The following is a 25,805-nucleotide window of genomic DNA, read 5'->3' as shown; positions in this document are numbered from 1 at the left end:
TTATAATTTGAATATGTTTGGGCTCTGGCTGTTAAATTTGTTGGTCTGTTAATAAAAATTTCTGTGCAGTCAATAATGCACCTGCAACGCTGGTATTTAGGTTTGAAACATTTTGGCATATTCTTTAATATAGCATGCTGACTTGGCCACTTGATTAAAGGTTTCAAAATCAGAGACATAATAGGCAGCCAACTTCTTAAGATTTTAGAGATGTCACATTCGTTAACATTAAATCGGAATGCAATATCCTTGTTGGTGAGTCCTAATCTGAGTTTCATGAGTACAGCCAAAAGATGATCCTCTAGGGTCAGAGAGCCACGGATGACCTCCACACTGTCCTTGACCGTCTGCAGGACCCAATTAAAGAGGGCACTGGTTAGACCTGTGAAAAACAGCACCTGTGCTGTTTTACACTTCAGTGACGCAAAAGACAACTGTGCAGTCCCGAGCATTTCTTTTAATTGTTCATTCTCTGTTTTCAGTTTGTTGATGTCCTCACGCAGGTTATCACACTCTGTATGAAGTTGGCTGTACTTCAGCTGGAGGTCATCATGGACAGTCTTTGGGACCATACCTTCTGAAAAATAAATACAAATTTTACATTCTTATCTTTACAAAAAACAAATTGTTACATTCTGGGTGATCAGTCACACTGTGGGCAAATACCTGTTCGCAACAAATATGAACATTACTAACTGATTAATCTCACTAGTACGCTAGAGGATAAGGGCCACTGGAAAAAAAAAAGTTAACTGTTTTTTTTTTATTTTATTTCAGTATAGTATGGGGAAAAAAGTCAGAATTCTGACTTGTTCCCATGTTAAACTGAAATAAAATTTAAAAATCAGTTTACTTTTTTTTTTTCAGTGGCCCTAAACCTCTTCCGTACACTAGTGACTATTCTATTCTGCAATAATTATTATAATTTCCCAATAATTTGCACTTCCAGTCATACTATGTGGAGTCATGCTTGTAATCAGACAACAATCAAGCACACAGATGTGATACTTACCGCTCCAGTTTTGCAACACCGTCTTTGCCGGGCTGGATTGAGTATGGAAAGATAGACGGGACAAAGTCTGGGCCCTCGATGTCATCTGATGCCTCTCCTGTACAAATAATGTATTGACGCAATCATCATCATCATCAACCTTTATTACAGACACTAATCAATTAAAAAGACAGCACACACAGAGAAGTTTAGACCAGACAACGTGATGATGTTAATGATAAAACTTATAGCTGACCCGATGAGTTGCAACTTGATAAGACTGAATCAAGGTACATTAGCTTGTATGCTAGTTATGCTCCAATGTGTTTTGTACGATTCATTAATCCCGTTTATATATGTAATACTTAATAATTATGTAAAAACGTTGTTTGTAAAACCAGCGATGCCGTTTAGCTTTTTTATAGATAAGACTTACCTGATATAAAGTGATCGCTGCAGATTGATGCATTTTTAATCATCTGCTCGTTCCAATCGCTTCTTCTGATGGCTTGCAACCAAAGACGTCTCTTGTTTGCCTTGAAAGGGGTGCGAGTTGATGGGATTCGGTAAAACTTGCGCTTTTTATTGTTTTTATCAAAACGGTTCTTGCAACCGACAGCACAACAAGACATGTTAGCGGCTCTTTCTGCAGGCGACATGCGCATTGGTGCCGGAAGTGACGTGGAGTGACGCTGCCTGATAATCCCTCTATAAGGTTGGATATTTTAAGTTATATTCTAAATTATGGTAAGGTAAATGGTGTTATCTGGATTTTTTTTGGGGGGAGAAGAAAATAAAATTTGAGTTGTTAAAACTTATTTGCTTATCATCCTCCTGCGTGACTCTAGAACAAAAGTAACTTTCCTACTGAATTTATTGTTAACTAAATTAAGTAGAAGTGAGAAAGTCCTCCTGTAAACATGGTCTGTGCCATCAGTTCATCCAGATTACCATCCTGCCTTCAAAGATTTCTGTCAGAGCCGCTCAGACCCCCATATACCAGCAGTGCGCTGTGACTGGGAATCAGCTGCCTCAGAACAGGTCAACTACAACTGGTAGCAGCTGGAAGTAGACGTTAGAGTTTTTCAGGTTCAAACTGCAGGCAGCAGGATAATAAAAGCGAACATATTCTGCCAGCAGGTTTCTACATTTTAAGTTAATGTAGGCGTTAAAAAACTGCTTTAGATGAGTGATCATAGCGCTCTGCATTAGCAGCGCTGTGTCCGTCTCCCTGCCAGCTCCCAGATCAGCTTGCCTGATTGGCTGATGTGACGCATCGAGCAGCAAAGGTTCAATTTTTTTAACTCCAGCAGCTGCTGATGTTGAGGCTATGAGGCGCTGCTTCACATGCTGAGATGCATAAAGATGCGGTGCAGAGACCTTTCAATGCGCTTTGATGCACTATAGACTTTGCATGTAACCCTGCTGCTTTTAATGCTCAAATCACGTCTGGTGTTAACAGATAAAGACAAACAGACAAACTTTTAGCCCTCTTAGTGTTCTGTGAATTTGTTCCAGATAAGTGGAGCAGAGATATTGCAGGTTTAATTATGTGATATATGTTTATTGGTTGCAATGCTCTCATCCTCTCATTCTCCTCCATCTAGACCTTCGTCTTCCTCCTCTTTTCTTTCTGGGGGTTCCCTGTACGCCTTCTCTGATGGAGTGACAATCACACCGTCCCATGTAGACATCTCTGTAGCCAAGTCTGGGAAAGTCAAAGTTTATATTAAATCAGTTTTCTGCCTAGAATTGTTGTTGTCAACATGGATTTGATACTAAAGTCAAATCCAGCCAGTCAGCAGTCATTAAATCATCTATTTTAATGTTCTATTTTAAAATTAGAAATGGAGCTAGTTTCCCAGGGACGGTTAAAAAGGTATTATCTTACAGCTGGCATCTCCCTCCAGGCCAAGGATCTTTCTGTAACCTCCGTGGGAAAGCACCCTCACTAATGTCTGTGCTGTGGAACACACCATGTCCTGAAAAAAGGAGAAAAAAACAAGACAAACCATTTCAGCTTCAACTTCTGTTCAAGTAGCATGCGGATCAAAAATTCAAATGTGGGACAATTAGGATGCTTATGAGCGACAATGTGAGTGAATGCTTCTTTTCCAAGCGTGCATTTCTTTGGTGAATCACTTTTCCGTTTTGCTTTATGTCCTCAGATCATTTTTCCAAATACGAGAATAAAATCTTAACATTATGTAATATATTATAAAGATAATATTACTAGAATAAAGTTGAAACATTACGAGAATTAAGTCATCATACCACACCCCGGTTCAGACAGAAAGCTTCGAGCTCCGACCAGCATATCACAACCGACCAGCTCCACCAACCTGAGTCCACTTTGTCTTAGACATATACTGAGAATTATATGCTGGTGCTTAAAGACTTAATATTTACTTATTTGTAGGGATGGGGATCGAAACCCGGTTCCATCAAGGACCCGGTTCCACTTTTTTCAAAACCCGGAAATCAATAACGTTTGGGCTTATCGATACCACTATCGAGTCTGGTCGTTTTTTTTTTTTTCTCCCCCCGAGGTCCTGTAACATTGGGTGTCCCTCGAGTCGCGTCACAGCATTTAACTCTAATCAATCCAATTACTGCAGCATGTCCACCAATGTTTTGGAATGAAATTGTAAGCAAACAGATATTAAAAGTAAAACAAGTGAAGTCTGGCAGTTAACTTCGTTCACGACTCGAGGATGGCTGAACGGACGAAAAGGTTTAAAGTTTGGCTTCATTTTACCAAGCTCAAAGATAAAGAAGAAGCGAAATGCAACTTATGTTGCAAAATCATCTCTTTTAAAGGGGGGAACACAACCTCAATGGCCAAGCACATTAGTATTGTGCATCAAATAAAGGCCAAATGCAGTACCTTCGACTGTCTCCCGGTTGAAAAGACTCCTCCTCCTCCTGCTGCTGCCACCGCACACAGTCGGGCCCATCTTCATCATCCACTCAGAGTAAGCGCACACAGACTTTGTAGCTTGTCCGGTCAGTTAAAAATAGTAATTGTGAAATCCGTGTTGTAATCGGCAACATACAAGCTAGTTAGCTTGAAAAGTAAATAAAGTTTCAGACGTGCTGCGTGATGATGTGTTCAGATTGGCTCAGTAAAACGACAATTAGGTTATCATGATGCATTCAAGTGTAACGTAAAGAAAAGGGACATTGCAATACAGTAGTATATTGCTCTAATTATTTTAGAACATATAATTAAACTACTGATTCCAACATATATTAAAAATTACATTTAATTTAAAATACAATTATTTATTTGCTAAATATTTTCCTAATCACTAAAAACATAATGAAAAGTGACAGTAGACAATACATTAACCAACAATTGTGAAAATTTATATACTTTTTTAAACCAAAAGACGACATTTCTTCAAAATATAATTTTTCTGCAAAAAAAAATACCTGTTAATTTATGAGCTGATATTTTATTTCCCTTTGTGTGACACAGCATATTATTTATTTAATTTACATACATTATGACATTTTATTTTTCATTTGGTGCTGCTGATATTCTAGTTATTTTTATGTCATTTCGAAGTGGCCTATTACATTAGCCATGTTTATTGAAGGCTGTTATGCTCACTTGTTAAGCAATAAAAGCAATACCAGTTCTGTTTAAAACATATTGTCGCATCGTCTTTCCACCAAATAGCAGAAAAGTATCGATAGTGGTATCGATAAAGACTCGGATCGATAAGGAGTATCGATAAAGGTATCGATATCAATAAATATTAACGATCCCCATCCCTACTTATTTTTGAAGTTTACTGTAGCTTCACAAGATGCTAGACATTCCTCATTTTAGGGAAGATAGTGCTTCTTGTAAGAGTTGTCTTAAAATACAACTTTATTCTCATGATATTACAGCAGCAGCCGTTCAAAAAGGCCCTTCCCAGTCAAACGCCAGCGAGATGGCAGCCCACTTCCCTCCAATTCCAGCGAAATCCCCTCCAACTTCCAGTCACTGGAGTGACACCCCCCCCTTGCATATTTTATTCTGACTCCACCCTTTGACTGAATTACAGGGTCTTACCAGGAGATGATACTTTTATTTAGTTCTTTATGTCCACAAATCATGACAGAAAGAATATTTTAGTACAAATATTGATGTTTAAAAAGGAATTGTAGGCGACCAGCCAAGGACCCATCAAGGAAAGTGGGGACATTTTGAATGGTTAATACTGCAGGACAATTCTTGTAAATTTACGATATAATTCTTATAAAATTACAACTTATCAATCACTTCACTTCACTTGGTGGGAATGAGAAAACTGTGTCCTGCACAAATCAGGACGTCCGGTCACCCTCTCTACTTTGAAAATCAAAACAGAATAAAACTTTGCACCAATCAGCATTTTTTAACCTCACATGAGGAAGAAGTTAAACAGCATGATCCTAAACCTTGTATGACCTGCAATGATTGGAAGGATCAATCACATACCTGTTGTTTTGAAGTCATGACTGTGTGTACCCTGACGTTTTCACTTTCACAGGGGTCAGTAATTCCCACAGAGCCAGGAAGGAAGAGACCGGCAGCTAGCATCTTAAGGCAACGCCTAAATAAATAAATACAAATAACTAGACATGATGTACAGGAAGCGTCAGACTTTCTACAATCGGATTAGAAACAAAAGCTAAGGTTTGAAACATTAAAAATTCTTGAATTAGACTTTTTTTTTTAAGATTAGAAATATTAAATTTTTTAATTCAGTTCTTGAAACTAAGACTAAGGTGGCTTTGCATTTCTATTTAGAGCCAACATTACCTCCATTTCAGAAACATGCGAGACCCTTCACGCTAATGCCTGCTTTGCGGAGTGGTGGCCTAGTGGTGAGAAGCATCCTCAGGTTCTGAGTTCAGCTCCACTCCCACAGACTGCCACTTTGGGTCCCTGAGCAAGACCCCTAACTCACATTCTGCTCCCTGGGTGCATTCCCCAAAGAGAATGAGTTAAATGCAAGGAGTGAATTTTGTTGCTCTGAACTTGTGACAGTGTAATGACAATAAAACACTGGGGAAAAAAAATCAGATAGAAGATTCCTTTTTCCAGGAAGATTTTTTTCCAGAATCAGACCTGGTGCAGCAAAACTTTTCCAGGAGTTCTGGATAGAGCATATCGATGATCAACAAGATTTTTCTATCCTAAATGCAATTATTTCTATTCTTAACAATTTTGGTATAGTGTAGGGGTGGAACGGTTCGGTTCACGGTTTTTTGGTTCGGTATGTTTCTTGTTACACCGAAAAATAAAAAAAATTATAAAAATTAATGAACTTCATTTTTTTAAAATGAAATTAATGAAAAAATCCAAAAAAAGTAAGGAATTGCAATTATTTTTAATGATCCGCGGAAACCCTGGATCATTTTCGTATGTTTTGCTGCTTTGAATTTAATCATCTCGCGCATGCCCTCTACGATCTCCAAGGAACTCAGAGCGGAGCGGACGGGAGCCACAGCGGAGGCTGTAGGCTTTGCTTTGTGCAGGAGGTCTGGAGCGCAGCGGGGCGGAGCGCTGACGGAGTATGTGGGATTTCGGGGTTAACCTGACATGTTGGTCATGTTGCTGTTTGCATAAACAAAACGCACTTTTATCCACAACTTTCTTTCCGGCATCATCGTAGGTCACTCTAAATGCAAAGCGGTCCCATACAGCAGACCTATAAAGTGCTGCTGGCGCGTCTTCCAGCTCCTGTTTTTTCCCACTCGCCATACCCACACAATTCTCCACAACAACTGATTTTTTTCTGCTACACCTGGCTAAGCTGCTTCGCTTCTTCTTCTTCTTGTTAACTACTGGTGGTTGGCTTTGGTCGCAGTACCGCCACCTTCTGCTCTGGAGTGTACATGTTTCTCCTATGAGAAAAAAGGAGCAGCGCATGAACCGAACGAAACACACGCAAACCGAACCGAGACAGTCGAACTGAACGGTTCGGACGGTTTTCATAAATCGTTCCATCCCTAGTATAGTGACTGCTTTAAGTGGGTCACTGTCAGTTAAGGGTATGTTTTAGAGTCTCTATATTTCAGTTAACGATTAATGAATTACTAAATTAGTTGGCAATTATTTCTAGTGTTGCGTCGATGCCATTTTTTGGCCCCAATACCGACCTGGCTGTACAGTATCAGCTGATAACATCTGTTTAAAATTGATGTGTGTGTGTTTATATATGAAGAACTGCAGGCTACTTGGATGTAAAATAATTACCATCATGGCTGTCAAGCTGCTGCCTACCTTTATGAAAGAGGGGAAAAAGACTAAAAGTGAATCCAGTAGAACTTTTTATTGCCTACCATAAATAGGTGACAATAGCTGAATAAACTGTTGGCTCTCAAAATGGTATCGGTGCCAATTAAACGAGATTAAAATTATTAATTGTGTCAGCCCTTTGGTGCCATTAGTTGCTGGACTTTTTCTCCCTAAATGGAATATGAGAATAAAAAAGTAGTTGAATTTTATTTTGATAAAGGTGAGCAGGAACAGACCTGTAGGCCACATTCAGGGACAGGGGCTGCCTGGAAGGGTTGTTCATCACAGCAGAATGGCCCTGCACACAAAGGACACACATTTACCACAGTAAACTGATCAGAAACGTTTTAACAAATCAACACCACAAACTATCGCAGTGGGAGATGCAGTTGTAAATGTCTCAACAACTCTTCAAATCTCTATGTTTCTTTCTCTCTGCTATCCTATCTCCCTGAGCTGCTTTGAAGGATGGAAAAAAACTCTTGCAAAGTGTTTGTTGAGCGGAGGAGGGAATGAGCAGCTGAGATCTCACGGGAGCTGTGTGCGTAAGTAAAACGGCGACATGCAGGTAATTCAAAAACAAATCCACTCAGGTAAGTAAGCCAATAATTGTAATTTAAACAAAGTAGGTTTAAACTTTAACAATTGTCCCATATTTCCGAGGGAACAAACTGAAAGACGAGCCTGGAGAGCTACCTGGATGAGTGTTTTGACAACATCGTAATGCTTCTACCTCTACTTTGTCTCCAGACAGGAGCTACAGCGGCGTCCTGCAATCCATCGACAGAAAGCTAACCAGCCTGGACGCCCGCCTCGCCCTGGTAGAAGTTCTGCATAAGGATTTTCAAGCTCTTAGAGAGTCGCTGGAAAATAGCCAAGCTCAGCTGGCCTCCGTTATGCTGGAGAAGGAATACATTGAACTTTTGCTGCTCACGCCACATCAACCAATCAGAGAAGCTGATCTGGGAGCTGGCAGGGAGTCAGACACAGCACTGCTGATGCAGAGTGCTACGATCACTCCTGTGAAACAGTTTATTAACGCATAAATTAACTTCAAATGTAGAAACCTGCCAGCAGAATATATTCGCTTTTATTATTCTGGTGCCTACAGATTGTACCACAGACCTGAAAAATCTCCAGCTCCCACCAATAGTAGGGGATAAACCCCAAGAGGCGAGCGGGCCTGAGGCAGCTGCTGCTGGGGATTCCCAGGGACAGCGCACCGCCGGTATGTGGGGGTCTGAGCGGCTCCCACAGAGAAATAATCTTTGATGAATATGGAGAAGCGTCTAAAATGAAGCAGCAGGAGCCATTTTGCTGCTGAAATTGTGTACGGTGAAAGTAGCATTAGGCTTCAGATAAACACCCATAATCCTCCGCTGCATCACAGTTTGTACCACATGACCAAGGCCCTCCTCTTTTCTGTCACCCAGATGCAAATACATGTTAGCTGTTTAAGTCAGCCCAGTTTTAATTACCAAACCGATATCAATGTTATAACAGGCCAACCCTGAGATGTTAATGCTGATATATAATTCACCCCTAGTTATAAATGATAACGTTATTGTGAAATATCGGGTTAATAGAACTTACGAGCAGGTCAAGGATCCACGGGGTTAGAGGTTCAAAACCAGGGAAACGTGCCCTAAGGTCTTTCAGGAGACGGATCAGTACTTTCACTCTAAAGATTAGAAAGCAAACAGGAAAGTTCAGGTGGGTGAAGTAGCAACAGAAAAGCGTGCAGCACAAATTGGTGTCTAAAGAATAGTTCAAATACTCACGTTGACTGAGAGGCATTCTCCTCAAACCAGCGGGCGTGGCGGATGGCAGCCAGGGCGCTCTGCAGCACCTTGATGTCCACTAAAGACAATACAGAACATATTATATTTATTCAAGCCATTAAAATACTGAAATGACAAATTCTAATGTCTTAAGCTCATCTCGGGTGCATTAACAAAACTGTATATAAGTTTATATTTAATTAACATTCTTAGGCTTCACAAATCATTTAATATCCAGGTATACTGTGTAAAAATGCATTTTTGTCTAAATTAAAAATGCAGAACTCTGCAAGTCCAAATAAACTAATACAGATTTCATTGCTTCAAATACTTCACCCAAATAACAAACTGCACATACTTTCTAAGTTTTCCCTGGATTTCAGGTGGCAAGGTAGCAACTTTAGCCCTTACATCACAATGTTTTTATCACTGCTGCTTAACTGCACTTAAAAAGAATTTTTGTTAAGTTCAGCTCTCTAGACTATTTAATTTTTTGGTTTACACTTGTGTGTTCAACACAACAAAATAAAATCTGCCTAAATCTAAGTCTGATGCTGCAGTTTAAGGGAAGTTTTATAATTTGTGTGGTTGTGGTGCGTTGTGTAGATGGTCATACGGTGCAGTTTTGGTTCCAGCTTGTGCAGATTGGGCAGGATGGTGGTGATGAGAATCTTAACAGTAGCATCAGCAGAACTTATCTCAAAACCAGTCTCATTGGTCAGCATGGAAAGCACTGAAAATAAGACATATACAGTCAGGACATTAATGGTCTTCAACTATGGAAGAAAAACAGTTTCATTGGAATCTGCCTTTTTTTTTTAACACCAAATTTTAAACACTGAATTTTTTTTAGACATTGAATTCCTTACACTATAAAAATTTAGCCAATGAAATCAGCTCATTTCGTCACGTGACAAAGCTGTGATCGGCTCAGTTGTTTCACCCAGTCTGATAAGAGGATAAACTCTAATAGCTGTCTTGCGTTTTGTAATTTTATCTGTTTAACAAAAAAAATTCCTCATTCAGCCGGGAACAGCGCTGAGCACAGCTGTTGTGTCACGTGACCAAATGAGCTGATTTCATTGGCTAGAAGCTGCTGGACTCCATCGAGTGTAGAACGCTTTGGCTTGAGATCACCAAAAGGTCACCACTTTTGAGGCAGAATTTTTTTCTGGTGAATTTCTACCAGATAAAAATTGAGTGTAAGGAATTCAATGTCTAAAAAAATTCAGCGTTTAAAATTCGGTGTTAAAAAAAAGGCACATTGTAATGAGACTGTTTTTTTTTCCATATTCAACTTGGCTTTAAAATTATATTGAGCAACTTTTAATCCTAAAGCTTTAGCAAAGGAATTAATCAAAAATGATGCTTTAATGTACAGGAAATAAATCTTAGACATAAAATTTGAAATATTTACCATGATCTTCACACTATTGCTCACATTAAAAGCATATGGATTCAATTTAAAATATTTTCCACAGATAAAATCTGTATACGGTAGGTTGCATTCATCTCAACTATTTCGAAATATATATTTTCGGTAAAACTCAAGAAAAAACTTGACATGTATGCCATGTGCGACATGAAATCGAGGTTGAGGTTCTTCCGGACAGGTGGAAGAAACTGGGTAAAAATCCTGGTAATAGATCACAGCTTTTAGAATTGGGATAGTTGAAAAACCACCAACCCACCAAGGAAACACCCTCGGGGAAAAGCCCATGAGTAAAAAAACATCAGGGAATCACATTTAATAGGGAAGTGATCATATTCTAGCCTTAGATGGTAGGAAAACGCTTTCTTTGATACTCAGATTCCACCAGCTGGCTTTATTTTCTTTAATTTCTAGTTTATTAAGCCCCACCTCAAGGTTAGAGGGACGATCTAATATAATGATTTGACAAAAGCTTTGTGTCCGTCAGTCTAATGACCTAAATCACTATAATCAACTTAAAAAAATAAAATAAAATAGGAGTCCTTAAATTGGAAAAAAAAAAAAAAAAAAAGAGCTGGTGAGCCAAGATTGAGTACAGATGGATATTTCAGAGCTCCTGCAGGCTTAACATTGTTGCTTTAAAAACCACATCTGCTACTAATGTTGAGCAAAATCAGATTATTAAAGGTTTTGGACTATGAAGAATTCCGTTCCAGCAGACGTTACTTCATAAATGGTGGATAAACTTTGCAAATTCAAGTACTACGGTAACGCAGCTAAACTAACGGCTAAAACCAGAGCCACGAGGCGGCGTATTTCAGAAGACCAAGACCCACAACCCGAGAGCCCTGGTATGAATGAGCCGACATCCTAACCTCTATATAAGGGGAAATCTCTACAGTTCTAAGGGAGGGAATGAGAAGTGCACTGTCTGAAGAGTTCACCACTCTCAGAGCTGACATCAACGCAGTGAGGGCCGAAATAGCTGGTAATGATGCAGAGGTGTCTGCTTTGGATTACTTTAGACAGCATGTCTCTAAATCACATAGTAAGAGAACATTAAGGAGTTTGGAGAACCCATGAAGGCCATGGACTACATACGGACCATTCCCACTACGATAACTGGAACTGAACCGAAGCTGCAAATGCTAATATAACAACATTTACCAGTAGCTCTGAAATATTCTGTCTTTAGCTACTTAAATGCCAACAGTGATCATGTTTAAAAAAGTCACTTGGCTAAACTGGTACATTTGAAAGGCAAATTACTAAAGATTACTAAGTCACAATCATTCATAATTAAGCTGTAGTGATATCACTAGTGAATGTTACGCTGTGGTCAAAGTCAATGGCTGTGGGATGAGGGAGATTTATACATCTTTAAATATTTTTCAAACGACTCTTTTTCCACTGAAAAACACGCATAGACCCACTATTTTTAAACATGGGTCGACCCCCTAATAATTTCAGCATTGGGATCCCTTCCCACTGGCAAAAGAAGGTGGAGGTGAGGGTCTAACCCCATGCTGGCCAGACGGGGGGTGCACTTAAGTATTGCAGTGCTGTTATTTTAAGGAGAGGAGATTACATTGCATTTTATTTTAAGTAGAGAAGAAGGAAGGCTGGGAATTAATGTGTTAAAATAATTTGCTTTAATAGCATTTCATTTAGTAGTCACAATATGAAGCATTTATATTTATTAACAATTCTGTAAAAACATATTGCTCAAGCATAAAGTTTCATAGCCCTCAGACCAGTAGATTTTGACCTCAACTTGGAGCTCATTTTGTTTATAAGTCATAAAAAAAACCTGGAAAAGGAGCGCAGACAACATCAGTGAGTGAAAGAAACCTTCTCTCAATATTACCTTCTGTGGGGTACTGAGTGCGAAGGGTCTCAACAACTTTGTTCCCAAGAGCAGCTACTGCCTCCACTGTGAAAGATTAAAAGACATATTTTAAAATGCACAATTGTTTTCTTTTTCTTTTTTTACATGGTCGTTTAATTCTGATTAAGGATTACATTAAGCATGGATGCTAACTGAAATAATCCCCAACCAAGATAATCAGATCTTTAACTCTAGTATAGTGATTCTAAAATAGTAAACTTGCTGAAAGAATAAACCCTTGTGAATGAGCCTAAACTGTACAGAAATTATAAACATTTTCGATTTAAATTAAAAATGTTCGTACTCTGTAAATCTGTTCTATCCAGAGAGGGGCAATTTGGGCTTCACCAAGCTGAAATACTATTTAAAACCCCCAAAAACCTCATACTAAGCACATTTTCCCCGATTAAACTGTTACTTGATAACTTTGTTAAATTTCTACAAGCCCAGACACTGAAGAAATTAGGCTGATGCTTTAATCTAAGGCATTTCTCAATATGTGTACTTGTGTGTTCTCACGCGCTCGTGAAACGTCATTTGCACCAGCGTTGATCCAATTCACAAGACCGAGAACAGAAAAAGTCTCCAGATGCATTTCTTCGCCCCTCCCTCTACTCAGCATGCATCAGTGCTGACCTGTGCTTTATCCAGCTGTCCCAACATGCACCGCGGAAACAGCAGCTTAAAGTGGAGCGCCAGTTAAAATTTCACTTTTCTGTAGCCATTGTTCTACAAAAGTTGGTTTTAAGATAATTTGAGAAGTGAATATTATACTTTTAAATTTGACTATATAGCCCATATATTAGAAGAAAAAAAACGAGTCCATACTGGCATTCTTGTGAATTGAGAAACAGCCTGTCTATCAAAAAATTTGGTCGGCTTAAAAATCTCTAACAGGAAGACATTTGTCCCTTTATGGGCATCTGTCTTGTGCGAGCTCAGACCAAACATGGTGTCTAGGGGTGTAAATAATACTCATTTTGCATCGATGCATCGATCCAACAGCCGACGATCCGATGCATCAATACGTCCGCAGAAGAATCGATTCATGTTTTTTTGTTTCCTCCAGTATATTTTTATCCATTTGCTCCTGGGCGTAATTCTCCCTCCCGTGCTGCGGTGGCGCTAAACCTATTTTGCCCTCCTACCTCACTTCCTGGTTTTACTCTTACAGCAGAGTGTTGCAGTGAGCTTGATGCAGACATTTTTGATTTATGCTCAATATTGAAGCATGGTCTGAGTACACACTGTGGGTCTAGATACGGCCGAGGCGGCGAGGAAGTGGGGGCGAGTTTAGTCCAACGACAGAGGGACATGAGGGCCAAAAAGAGCGGAGATCCAGGTGGAAAAAGGGTCCCGGCGTTCTCGTGCACCTCACTCTTCTAGCGGTTAAACTTCCCGAGTTGTTTTCTGCAATTTCGGTCATAAAAACAAAACAAGCCGGCCTCCTGTCTGCGGCACTGTCTGCGGTCAGCTACAATTTGGGAGAGGAGCAGCGGAGCGTCTGTGGAGGGGGCGGGGACGTCTGGAGCCGAGGTATTGCATTGCACTCATTGCATTGATTTTTGCAGTATTTTTTGATGCAACTTTTCTACTTTTGTTATTTGCTGTTGTTTCTAAAAAAAAAATGCATAACGATATTACAGCTTTCATTGATTTATTTCAAACTTTAAACTTTGTTTAGCCTGTAAGGTGTAAAAAAAAAAAAAAATTTACCGATTAATCTAATCGAATCGTGGTGTATTCTTGAGTATCGAAAATAATCGAATCGTTCGGTCAGGAAATCGATACTGAATCGAATCGCCATGATGGATGTGACCCCTAGTGGTGTCTGCAGTTTTTTCTGCAGAAAGCAGAGGGAGATCACCACAGAGGTTTCACAACCCTCACTTTGGACAGAGTCATCAAATAGGAGGAGCTTTAAATTCCAATTTAACTCCATACTGATTTTACAGAGACGGACCAGTTTGGACGGTACCACCACTGACTCCAACTGGGCCTAAATGACAGTCAAAACCGGTGGTACTAAAAGGTGCAATAAATATATGCACATTTTGTCAACTTTTTTAATGATAAGTTTACTGACTCATTATTTTAAGATATATGAATTACTAAAATATTGTCAACTTTAAACATACTGATCTAACACATCACTGTCATTTCTCTGTACACCCCAGCGACTGAACCCAGAATGTTCAATTATTAATTAGCTTTAAGTCATGATATCGAAGTTTTAAGGCTCCACATATCACTTTTCAAAATTTCATACTTTTTCAAAATCAGCAACAATAAAAAAGGTCTGGAAAGACAAATGTTACCATATGTACACCAACCTTGAAAAAAAAGGAATAAACTTTAAGACTAGGTAAGAAAAGAAAAAATTTACTGAAGAGGACCAGCAGTGATGATTATTTTTCATTTACTGTAACCTTTACGCACATGTGGGAAGGATGTTCAGGATGACAACTAGGTCTGCGACATTATGTCCTGTTGTCATGGTGCCCTTCTTGTATGAACCGACCTGACGGACCTCTTCAATTTGCTGTTAGGTGATGCAGAGAGATTAACGTCATAAGATTAGGGTTTCAGAAATTTTTTTTATTTTTTAAACTTGCTTAATTAGTAGACCTGTGACTTACCACTTCAAAGTTCCCAGGAGCAACAATCAGGTTGTCAATGATGTTATTAATCTTTGTGACTAAAGACAAGATGGAGGACTAAGGTGGACAGAGAGAGGGAGTCCAAACTGCTTAAAAGACGGTGGGATATTTGATTGGAACAAACAATGGTAGAGTGACAGGACAGACCTGCTCTGCTGGTGTGGGGCTGAGGTCCTGGTTTCTCTTCAGCAGACATTCAGTGAAAGCCGTCTCATCAGGCATCGGCTTTACTCTGGGGAATGCCTTCTCACACTGGTAAAAACACATTTCAGTAAGTACTTTTCATCACTGCTTCTACTTTACTAAAAGCTTAGTGTTATTTTAGGGGAAACAAGTGTGATCATCTTACACTACATATGATAGGGCTGAAGAATTTTACCCAAGATATAAATTGTAATTATTTTTCTACCGATATTGCAAATTCAATGCTATAATCCTTTTGACTAAATACAACAATGTTTATGTTTTATTCCATAATTTCACCTTTTCATGTCCTTGAAAGCCTGCTTGTCTAGAGTCCAACTAGAACAAACAAGTTCTTACTTCTACTAGAATCCTATAATCCTGGTTCTAGCTGCAACTCTGTCTTCCCATCTGTGTGGTGCATACCAACTTTAAATCTATTACTGCCACCTAAAGAGCTGCAGCGAGAAATTTAGGCCCCGTCCACACGAAGTCAAAACGAACACGAAACGCTAATATTTTCCAGAACGTTTGTCGTAAAGACGGAGACGTAAAATAAATGTGATCGACCACACGAATGCATGAAAACGCTGCAAAATGTATGCCAGGCCTGTAAGTGGCGCTGTGGTGCCAAAGCAAAAATAGGCGAAAACAGGCAACGAAATGTTGGGCATGCGCAGTAATATTTATACAACAACCAAACCAGAAAACCGGAAAATGGCCCTGCGGGTCCATTTTCGTGGTTTAGTCAAATTGAGGTGCTGAACTATGTCGTCTATATTGCTCCGTTCTTCCTGGAGATATTCCAGAAGAAGAAGATTCTGTTGTAAGCCCGACAGCAGGGTGAGTAGCATGAGCAGCAACCATTCAACACAGTACAGCGCCATTGTTGTTGTGATACTGTGTCGCGCATGCATGTTTAGAGGCGACACTATGACGCATGCGTGTAAGAAAAAAAATGCGGTTAGAGCTTAAAGATGGAAACGCGAAAACGGCGTTTCAAAATCTTCCCACTCTGAAGGCTTAATAAAAAAAAGATCGTTTACAGACCCCCGAAACGCCGGCTTCGTGTGGATGAGAGGCTGGTTTGGTGAAAAATTTGTGCGTTTAGGCCAGGGTTTGACTTCGTGTGGACGGGGCCTTAGCGTCTTACTCTTTTTAAACACAATGTTATTAAAAATTGAGCACCTGTGGTTTGAAAGTAGTACTTTTCTAATTTGTGGTTATATTGCTAATGCAATTAATAGCCTAGCCCTACTACACAATATGGTTATCTAGAAACAACCAAATAATGTGTCCCATTAAGACGCAAAGCAATCAGTTAAATAAACAAAAAAAACAACACAATCTAAAAATCTTAAACGTAAAAAAATTAAAACTGTATTTACACATGCCACACAGCTCTGGAGGCGCCATAAAGATTACAAATTCTGACAGCCTTCGGAAAAAATGCATCCAGGCTGCAGTAGGCTTCAGGAAAATCCTGAGTATATTGACAGATGACAATATTCACCCAATACAATATTGGCCTGAATAATACTTATATTATTCCTTTTCTAGTCTCAAAGACTTGATTAATAGACATTACTCAAACAGAGAACAATATCAGGGCTGGATGTTAACTATCGCCCGATCTCCCGTTGGGAGAGTACAATTTTCATTGCATTTGCCCGCCGGGCAAGTGCAATGAAATGGCAAAAAAAAAAATTATCACTCAAAATTACTTTAAAATCACCGACATTCGATGAAAACGACCCAGAAGCGTTTCCGGCGCCATTTTTGTTGTTTTGTACAAATTCTTGCGTGATTTGAAAAATCCGCTTGATTTTCCACCAGATGCCGTGATTTTTTTCCCAGGAATTTGCGTGAATTAGACACATTTATTTTGACTTGGCAGGCTAAAAACAACAAGGCAATAAAATGTAAGTACAGTAACACACCCACCACCCAGATGACCCAAGATTAAAAATTATCAGTCAGGGATTAGGAAAATTGGCATAATTGTACACCATGCGCACAGTGTAAATATGGCTATTATATGGCAGTCTTCTGTACAGTGATTCAGGTCATACATTAAAAAATGTCCATTATATTTTTTTCTCTCAGACATTGCAGAGGTGCATTAAATGTTATAGAGCTAAACATGTTAGATTGGTGAACTGTTTTGTTATTATTATTGTCTTGTTGCTGCATTTATTTTGTCAGGGAAAACTAAGAGAAAACTCCTGAGTCAGTTAAAAGTCAGGGAATTCTGAAATGTCAGACTGTGGAAACCCTGAATAAAATAACTATGTATAATGATTCTCTAGAAAATTCACATTATATTAATAGTATTATCTTGTATAAACATACCGTGACTCTAAAATAAAAGTTATTCATTTGTGACATTGACTTCTGTCTTGTGATTTATCATAAGTTTTTAACCTGTCAAGTTTTTTTTAGATTTTTAACATTACAATTTATATTTTTCTAAGCACACAACAGTTTAAAACAAAGTTTAGTTTGAAAAGATGTGCAGGAAGGATTGAAAAGCATGTTAACAAAGTAATGTAGGCTTGAGTTCATTATCTAACGCATGCAGATACACACCAGGAACCTGGAAACTTAAAAAATGCTGAATTACAAAAAACATTTTAAAAACAAACATGTTTCATTGATATATATAAAAAAAAATAGATATTAGGAACTATATTTATCAAACATTATACTGGGCAAGTAAAAATTGTTTCTGGGCAAATGAAATGTGAAAGTCGGGCAAGTGGTAAAATCCTTAACGTCAACCCCTGTAATATGTATTACCGTAAATCCTCTAATATAGGCCGGGGCCTTTATTTCACCCAGGTACATCTTGGTCCAGGCCATTATTAGAAGGAGGCCAGAATTAGAGGCAGGCCTCTATTTCTATTTGATCAAAACAGACTACCAGGGGAATGAAAAAAAAGGAGATTTTGTGTCTCTTTGAACCTATAAAATATTAGGTTCATTTATTGAAAAAGTACAGTTAACATAACGGTATACAGAACATTATTCAGACATCTTCCAGCAGCTGCAATTTTTCTGCACGGCAATAAAAAAAAAAAAAAAAAAGAAGACACAGAATGGAATGTTGGCCAAACTGACTTGCGAAAAAAAGTAAAAAAAAAAAAAAAAAAAAGCAAACTGTTCTGCATTCACAGCGAAATTTTATTTGAGGCAGGCTAAGTGGAAGTAGGCTACCGGTATCATATATTTCAAGAGAAATTCAGAACAACGAAGGCCACGAAATTCTGTAATTTTAACGCTGCCTGGTTACCACCAGACCTGCTGGTAATCACATGTGTCTTTCAGATCAGAATGATTGTGTGACTGGTTATACTCCTGCAGCAGTGTGTCACAATGAGCTTGACACAGAATTTTTTTTATTAATGCTTAATATTGAAGCGTGGTCCGCGCTATAATAGACTGTGGGTCTAGATACGGCCAAGGCGGTGAGGAAGTGGCGGCGAGTAGTCCGACAACGGAGGGACATGACGGTGAAAAAGAGCAGAGATACAGGTGGAAAAAGGGTCCCAGCGTTCTCGCGCACCTCGCTATTGTAGCTGGTGAAACTTAACGTGTTGTTTTCCGCAATTTCGGTCATAAAAACAAAACAAGCCGACCTCCTGTCTGCAGCACTGTCTGCGCTAAGGATCGGATTTCCCATGCAAAAATATTAGGAAGTGGGGGCGAGTAGTCCGCCAACAGAGGGACATGACGGTGAAAAAGAGCAGAGATACAGGTGAAAAAGGGTCCCAGCATTCTCGCGCACCTCGCTCTTGTAGCTGGTGAAACTTCACGTGTAGTTTACCTCGATTTCGGTCATAAAAACAAAACAAGCCGACCTCCTGTCTGCGGCACTGTCTTTGCTAAGGATGGGACTTCCCATGCTAATGGCTTGGATTCGTTAGCAAATATGTCCCCCCTGTAGTACTTGTATGTTACTATGACAAGTTGTTGAGGACTGCCCAGGAACATTGTTGGTTCTAATTATAGCCCCGGCCTGTATAAGAGTCCGGCCAGTATTTACCTCCTCCGACAGCCAGACAGGCCATTATTAGAGACCCGGCTGCTAATGGAATACAGGCCAATATTAGAGGATTTACGGTATTCACCAGTGGATTATATTAACTTTAAACAGAAATTAAGTCTATATGAATGCTTATGTCAAATTTAAGATGCAGGATGATATCCATGAGATTCTTTTGAAGTAGTGAGATGCTCTCTTGGAAGTTGTTGTGACAGGATTTTATTAGCCTTTTAAGCCTTATAAGAGAAATATTTTTGATTGAGATGAGAAATCTGCTTCCTGGTATGTTGAAGTACGAATAGTTTGCATCCAATCATTTAATCAAACGGTCTTCATTTTTGGGAATATATAAGGATTATGCTCTAATTTGTAGTTAGCGATCTAACATTATTATATTTTGAGTTGATGAACTGGATCGTCTCACCGTTCATTTCACTGTTTGGTGCGATTGCAATCATGGATCTTGACCTGGCCAGACCGGAGCAAAAAATGGCTCGGCTCCGTATTGTGATGGACGTATGTAAGCGGTTTTGGTGTGGCGGAAAAGTTGTGGTGGGTTTGGAACAGATCTCATTGATCGTGAGTGGGGCGGAACGCTAACAGCATGTGGCCGTCTACAGGTCTTTGTAGAATGTGAGAGACATTCACTATACAGTTCTGGTTTCACCAAAATTCACTTTTAGTATCTCTTCCAACTTTAACATTCAAATAGGACTGGGAAATTAATTGCATTTGCCACACAATTGTAATTTAGAAAAATGCAATTACCAGTTGCAGACACATTTAACAATAGTAAAACACTGAATGTCTCCTTCAAGCCCTTTAGGTGGCAGTAATACGATTAAAGTGGGCATGCACTGCACAGAAGGGAGGACAGATGTGCAGCTAACACCTAGATTAATGCAATATAGTAGAAGAAAGAACGTGTTTGTGCAGGTTTAACAGTAAAGTCCTGCAAAACTGGACAAGCAGGCTTTTAAGGACTGGGAAAACTGAAACCCTGGTGTAAAACAGACATGGTTGTTCTTGGTGTATAGGATTATCGTCCAAAAAAAATTTGCAATATTGGTTGAAAATGATTGTCCAGGCATATATTCAAACACGTCATTTTTGATTGCAACAGCTTTGGCATAATAATCACTTACCACATAAAAATCAAATGGAATGTGTGGCGGTACAAACGGGCGGTATCTAAAAAGTAGAGAGAAAAAGAAATGAGTAGCTATTCATTTGAAGTACATGAAAAGAACACTCATCAAATGTTGCAGCATCAATGTATACCATTAACCCAGCTGTTTCAATTAGGCAAAAGAGTTTGGCTGCAGTTTGCAAATTAAACCCCTGAATGGTGGACGCTCCGGCATTCAGGGGCCAAGGTTCAAATTTCTGAACTCCAGTATCAAACTCTGACCTTCCAATGCATCAGATGCTTTGACGCACATAACAGGTTCCTTGTGTGCACCATTAGGGAAGCCCATGCTTTTACTTTTAGGATTTAATTTATCTTCAACACATTCCAGTCACTCACTATGCATTCTCTTTTCAATTGTATCCCATCTTTGAACATTTCGTTAATGGTTGTGGTTGCATTATATTGTATAAGATGCTTCTTACCATTAAAGAGCTTCTCTAATTTCACATGAATGTCTTGCTTTAAAAGCCGTTAAAAGAGAATTTCGCTTTTATCACATTGGGCCCTTGATTTTACGTATATATCGTCATACACACTCCGCTTTGTTTTAAAAAATAAAAAATCTAACCGCGGATGTCGGGGGACAGTGATTGGCCTACATGTTCTGAATGCTGGCGTACCATAAAGAATAAATTATGAACAGTTTAGTTTGTGCCTTCAAGTCGGTGCCCATAGGAAGACGTTACTTGGATATAACCTAACGGAATATCTTCAGAATGGCTCCAAATGACACAAAACTCATATGGGAGAGTAGAACATGATGGAATAACGTAAAATCAAGGACCCAATGAAAAAAAAAAAAAAAAAAAAAAAAAAAAAAAAAAACAGTTTTTCCCTTTAATCTGAAATTCCATTTGTTAATAGCAGTCTCCCATATTTGAAACTGTTTTCCAACAAACAAACAAGTTTAAAAGACAAGAATTTTAAGTACATTTGCCTTTTCTTTACCACAATTGCCTATTTAAACATTGATTGATGCAGTAGTTTCCCACAGGCAACCTGGGATTATGATGGGGGTTTTCTATGAAACCGGCTCGTCCTTTAATGCAAAACAAAAGTGAAAACTGAATTTCATTAAAATGAATAATTTTTTAATACCAACAAGATAATTAACAAATGGTGTAGATTAAAATTGTCTAGGTTTAAAAGAACAGTCTCAAGTAGTGATGTTATGAAATGAGCCGAGGATTCGAGCCGTGTCGAGTAATGGAGGGGGGGGGTTTCCCCAAAGCGCTTCGAGGAGTGATTCATTTGGAGGAGGGGCCAAAATTGATGACGTCCGAGGCCTTGTTACCGTGAAACCACGTGACCACTTCGGGAAGCGCAAGAATTTTGACAGGCATCTAAAAAGCCTCAGTATTCAGTCAAGATGTGGGAGTTTGGAGGAGAGCTGCTGTCAGTATGATAGAGTTTGAATAGATTGGTTGTGGTTGTTTTTCCAACCAATCTATTTGTTTAAAACTATTTTGGTGAGAACAAACAATGTAATGACCAAAATCTGAGCAAGCCAATGGACACAGTGTTAGCAAGTCAGCATTAAAGGAGAAGTGCACTTTTTAACACTTTAAGCCCATTTTCTGTAGTGTCCAGGATGAAATCGAATGATCGACACCAAAATTTTGACAATTGGTCCTGTCTCTGCTTTTTGGCTCATTTAGAATCCACCTCTGGCTGCTTCAGAATGGCTTCCATAGAGCATGTCCGATAATGTCCTTAAAACAACCTTAAACGTTCTTTTTTTAAAATATGCTACTCACCGGGTCGTCAGCGCTGTTCAATGACGTTCCAAAAAAAGTTTCGTGAAGAAAAAACGTTCCTGTAGTGTTTTATTTAGCATTTTGTAAATCCCATTGAGTTCTGTTGGAATAGTCAATATTCCCCTGCCACCGGAAACGGAAATGGGGCCTGTTTACACAGTTGTAGTCTTTTCGCTTCACTCTGTGTACTCCGACGTCGAGGTGCTAACGTCTCTGTTAAACACTTTAAAAAACTCTGAAAATGGAATACGAAAGGTGGATTCTTGATTAACGTTAACTGCCAACTGTAAAGGAAGAAAATATTCTAACATAGTTAACTTTGGAAAAAGGTTGGCTTCTGATTCTTCCCTTCCCCAGGTCCACTCGGCGAGCTGCGTTTGGTAATAAAACCAACATTGCGTGTTGACATCACAGAATTACAGAGTTTAATCCAATATAAGACAATGCATAAACTTAGAAATAAGACAATGCACAAGCCTACACCAGAAACTGCAGAACAACAGAGACATACATTCCATTACCTGACATGAATGGAGAGAAGGAAATAAAGCAAAGACGTACAAGACATCTTTGGAGAGTTTGCAAGAGCAAAATCTGATCTGTAACTTCTATTTAGAAAGCTTTATCCTCTTGTATCTAATCCATTCAAAAAGGGCTGGCCCTCGGTCCTCCAACCAGAGCCATCTCTGACACTGAGCTTCACCTAATTTACTGCAAACATCTGGGGTCATTTGCTTCTTTGTTTTAACAAGAAAAGGCGGAAAGCTTGTCCTGGCATCTAGCATTCCTAAAGTCATAAAACACAAGATAAGCTCTCACAGACAGCTTGTGGAATGCGGGGGGGGGCCTCACTTTTGACCTTCTGTAAACCAAGCAGAAATCTCTCCTGCAGGCTTAACTGTTATTCACCCCCCAGGAGATACTCATTCTATGGGCTGGTGGTCTAAATACTTATCCATTAGTAGTTTTAAATCATTAACACAGCCTTGTTCAAAATTAAGAAATATGTTCAAGTGAGAGTGTTTACACATGCCATAAGATTAACTGTATTAAAGTCTAAAAAATAATCATTTTTCTTTAACACAACCCTCCGGGTTTCTCACGTATTTGAGCCTTTTCCCGCTGCCGTTTTTATTATTTTCCTGTAAAAGATCCCAACTTTGAAGGAAAGAAACAAAGTAGGCTATAAAATAAAACCGTGCATCTTTAACTTACCAGAATGAAAATGCAGGGAACACACTATCAATGACATTGGGATACTGTGGAAAGTTATGTTCGGTCATCTTACAGCCGCGATCCAAGCTAGCCGACGACTCTTTATCTCTGACGCTTGGTCTCATGGTTACGCCTCCAGGCAGGAAAGCGGTGGAAAGTTAACCCATATTCTATGTTGTTCCCATGGCGATCATGTGTTGAGCTGTTACAGCCCACAATACAGCAACGGTTTACCATGGTTGAAATCAAGTTAAGGTGATATTAATCAAATTAAAACAGGGCTGAGAGGGAGTACAGTATGTGGTACTCATAGGCAGTAGTCTGAGCCGCGGTAAAAGAGGCCGTCAAGATGGCGGCGACGCAAAGTGCTTACATCATTATGCTTTTTAAGCTGGATGAAATGCAAAGAAATGACTGCAACAGTGCAGTTAAGGTTTAGCAAAAATAAATGTAGATAAAACATAAATGTGTGTGTGTAAAGTGTAGAAGCGACTGTTTCTTTGACAATCAGACTCACCCCTGGATCAGTCCTCCGCGGCCACCAAAGCCCCGCCCCCGGCCTCTGCCGCGGTCTCCTCTGGGTAGTAAAACAAAATAAACATGGTAACAAACCTTGTAAGACAGCATTGCACCTTTTCAATAACGTTTACTATAGAGCTTAATATAATGCAGAACTACTACTGATCTGAGAAGACCTATTTCTGAACACAACATGACACACATTCAGTGGGATGTAAACGGCAAATGTTCCCAAAGATCACGTAGCCCATCTCCGCCAAGTGACCTAAAATGGCGTCTTAGCAACAAATGTCACGTGACTGGCGGAGACCGATTTTCCTAAATCCGCCCCTGTTTTCAGGCTTATGTTAATTGTAATGACTTATCTTGGACAGGCTGCTATGTAAACGGGCCTTTAGTCCTTCGTTTAGCTATGCTGCGGTTGTTTACACTTCGCCTTTTCCACCTAAAATGGCGTCTTAGCAACAAAAGTCACGTGACTGGCGGAGACTGATTGAGCGGCTGAAACATTTAAAAACATTTTCGGGAGCATTTTTAGCTTTCCGTAGCTCACGCGCTAATCACAAATGAGGAAGCATCAAACCGGCTACCCAGGGTATTAACTCACAGACACCAAGATCAGACAAATAACTATACTAATCAGAAAATGGTCACAATTACCTCATTGCGTACGCCGTTTTGAATATCTTGATGAAAAACCAGAACGAGAACAAATTTGAGCTAACGCTGCACCCAATCTGAATTAGTGGCACAAAGACGCTTCTTCTTCTTTAGGCAGATCGAATCCATTTAAGTACATCCAGCTGCAGCCTGCCCCGCCCACATCAAGGACAGAAACAAAACTAGAGAAAATTTGGAAGGTAATCAAAATAATGAATGGTATAAAAAGAGAGTTTGACTCTCCTGTACTAAAAATAGATGATACAAACCTAATAAGAGATAAAGATAAAGTTGAAATATTGGCAAGAACGTTTAGTAAAATTCATAGTTCAAATAATATTAGTGAAAATGGAAGAAAAGGTAGAGAAAATACAAAAATTAAATATAAAGATTTTATACAGAGCGTTGAAGAAACAAATAATTTGTTAAATGTTGAGTTTACAAAAACGGAATTGAACAATGCACTTAAAAAGACAAAAAACACAGCACCAGGTAAAGACCAAATCTGGTATAGAATGATAGGGCAACTTAGTGAAAAATCTAAAGATATAATATTACAACTATATAATAAAATTTGGGAGGAGGGAAAATTACCGTTGAACTGGAAGGAATCAATTATAATACCAATAGCCAAACCAGGAAAAGATCATTCAAACCCAGAAAACTACAGACCAATAGCCTTATCATCTAATTTATGTAAAATAATGAAAAAAATGATTAATAATAGACTAGTATATTATCTAAATAGTAAAGGATATATATCAAAATATCAAAGTGGTTTTCGAAAAGGGAGGAGCACTAACGATCCAACGCTCTGTTTAGAGCACGAAATTAGAAGAGCACAAGTAAATAAAGAAAGTGTAGTGGCTGTATTCTTTGATATAGAAAAGGCATATGACATGATGTGGGTGGATGGATTATTAATTAAATTATACAAGTTTGGTATTAAAGGGAGAATATTTAAATGGATTAAAGACTTTTTAACAGGTAGGAAAATACAAGTTAGAATAGGAGAAACTACCTCAGGAAAATATATAGTAGAAAATGGAACTCCACAGGGGAGTAAGTCCACTATTGTTCTCAATTATGATAAATGATGTATTTAAAGATATTGAAAAAGACATGGGGTGTTCACTATTTGCAGATGATGGAGCTGTTTGGAAACGAGGGAAAAATGTTGATTTTATTGTTAAAAAATTACA

At 38.9% G+C, this 25,805-nt stretch overlaps 1 protein-coding gene across 3 annotated transcripts; it reads right to left on the bottom strand.

Moving 5' to 3' along the window:
- Positions 1 to 534: 534 nt before the first annotated feature.
- On the bottom strand, positions 535 to 24,623 carry ilf2 (interleukin enhancer binding factor 2). Of its 3 annotated transcripts, XM_038285797.1 has the most exons (16): positions 24,604 to 24,623; positions 23,942 to 24,001; positions 20,406 to 20,451; positions 15,180 to 15,284; positions 15,012 to 15,089; positions 14,812 to 14,914; positions 12,352 to 12,417; positions 9,669 to 9,785; positions 9,053 to 9,131; positions 8,865 to 8,952; positions 7,508 to 7,569; positions 5,466 to 5,580; positions 2,883 to 2,973; positions 2,601 to 2,699; positions 1,013 to 1,109; positions 535 to 577 (listed from the first exon to the last, which is right to left on the bottom strand). In XM_038285797.1, the coding sequence occupies exons 1-16, from the start codon at positions 24,606 to 24,608 to the stop codon at positions 550 to 552; spliced, it is 1,239 nt and encodes a 412-aa protein (XP_038141725.1). In that variant the 5' UTR covers positions 24,609 to 24,623; the 3' UTR covers positions 535 to 549. The 3 variants fall into 3 exon arrangements, with proteins under 3 accessions (XP_038141725.1, XP_038141707.1, XP_038141716.1); XM_038285779.1 differs by lacking the exon at positions 24,604 to 24,623 and having other exon boundaries at positions 23,942 to 24,066; XM_038285788.1 differs by lacking the exon at positions 24,604 to 24,623 and having other exon boundaries at positions 535 to 574; positions 23,942 to 24,066.
- Between the last annotated feature and the right edge of the window lie 1,182 nt (positions 24,624 to 25,805).

The sequence above is a fragment of the Cyprinodon tularosa genome, unplaced genomic scaffold, assembly GCF_016077235.1.
Source record: "Cyprinodon tularosa strain WSP-4 unplaced genomic scaffold, ASM1607723v1 ctg1057, whole genome shotgun sequence".
NCBI classification, from domain to species: domain Eukaryota; kingdom Metazoa; phylum Chordata; class Actinopteri; order Cyprinodontiformes; family Cyprinodontidae; genus Cyprinodon; species Cyprinodon tularosa.
This window is presented reverse-complemented; position numbering and strand designations above follow the sequence as displayed.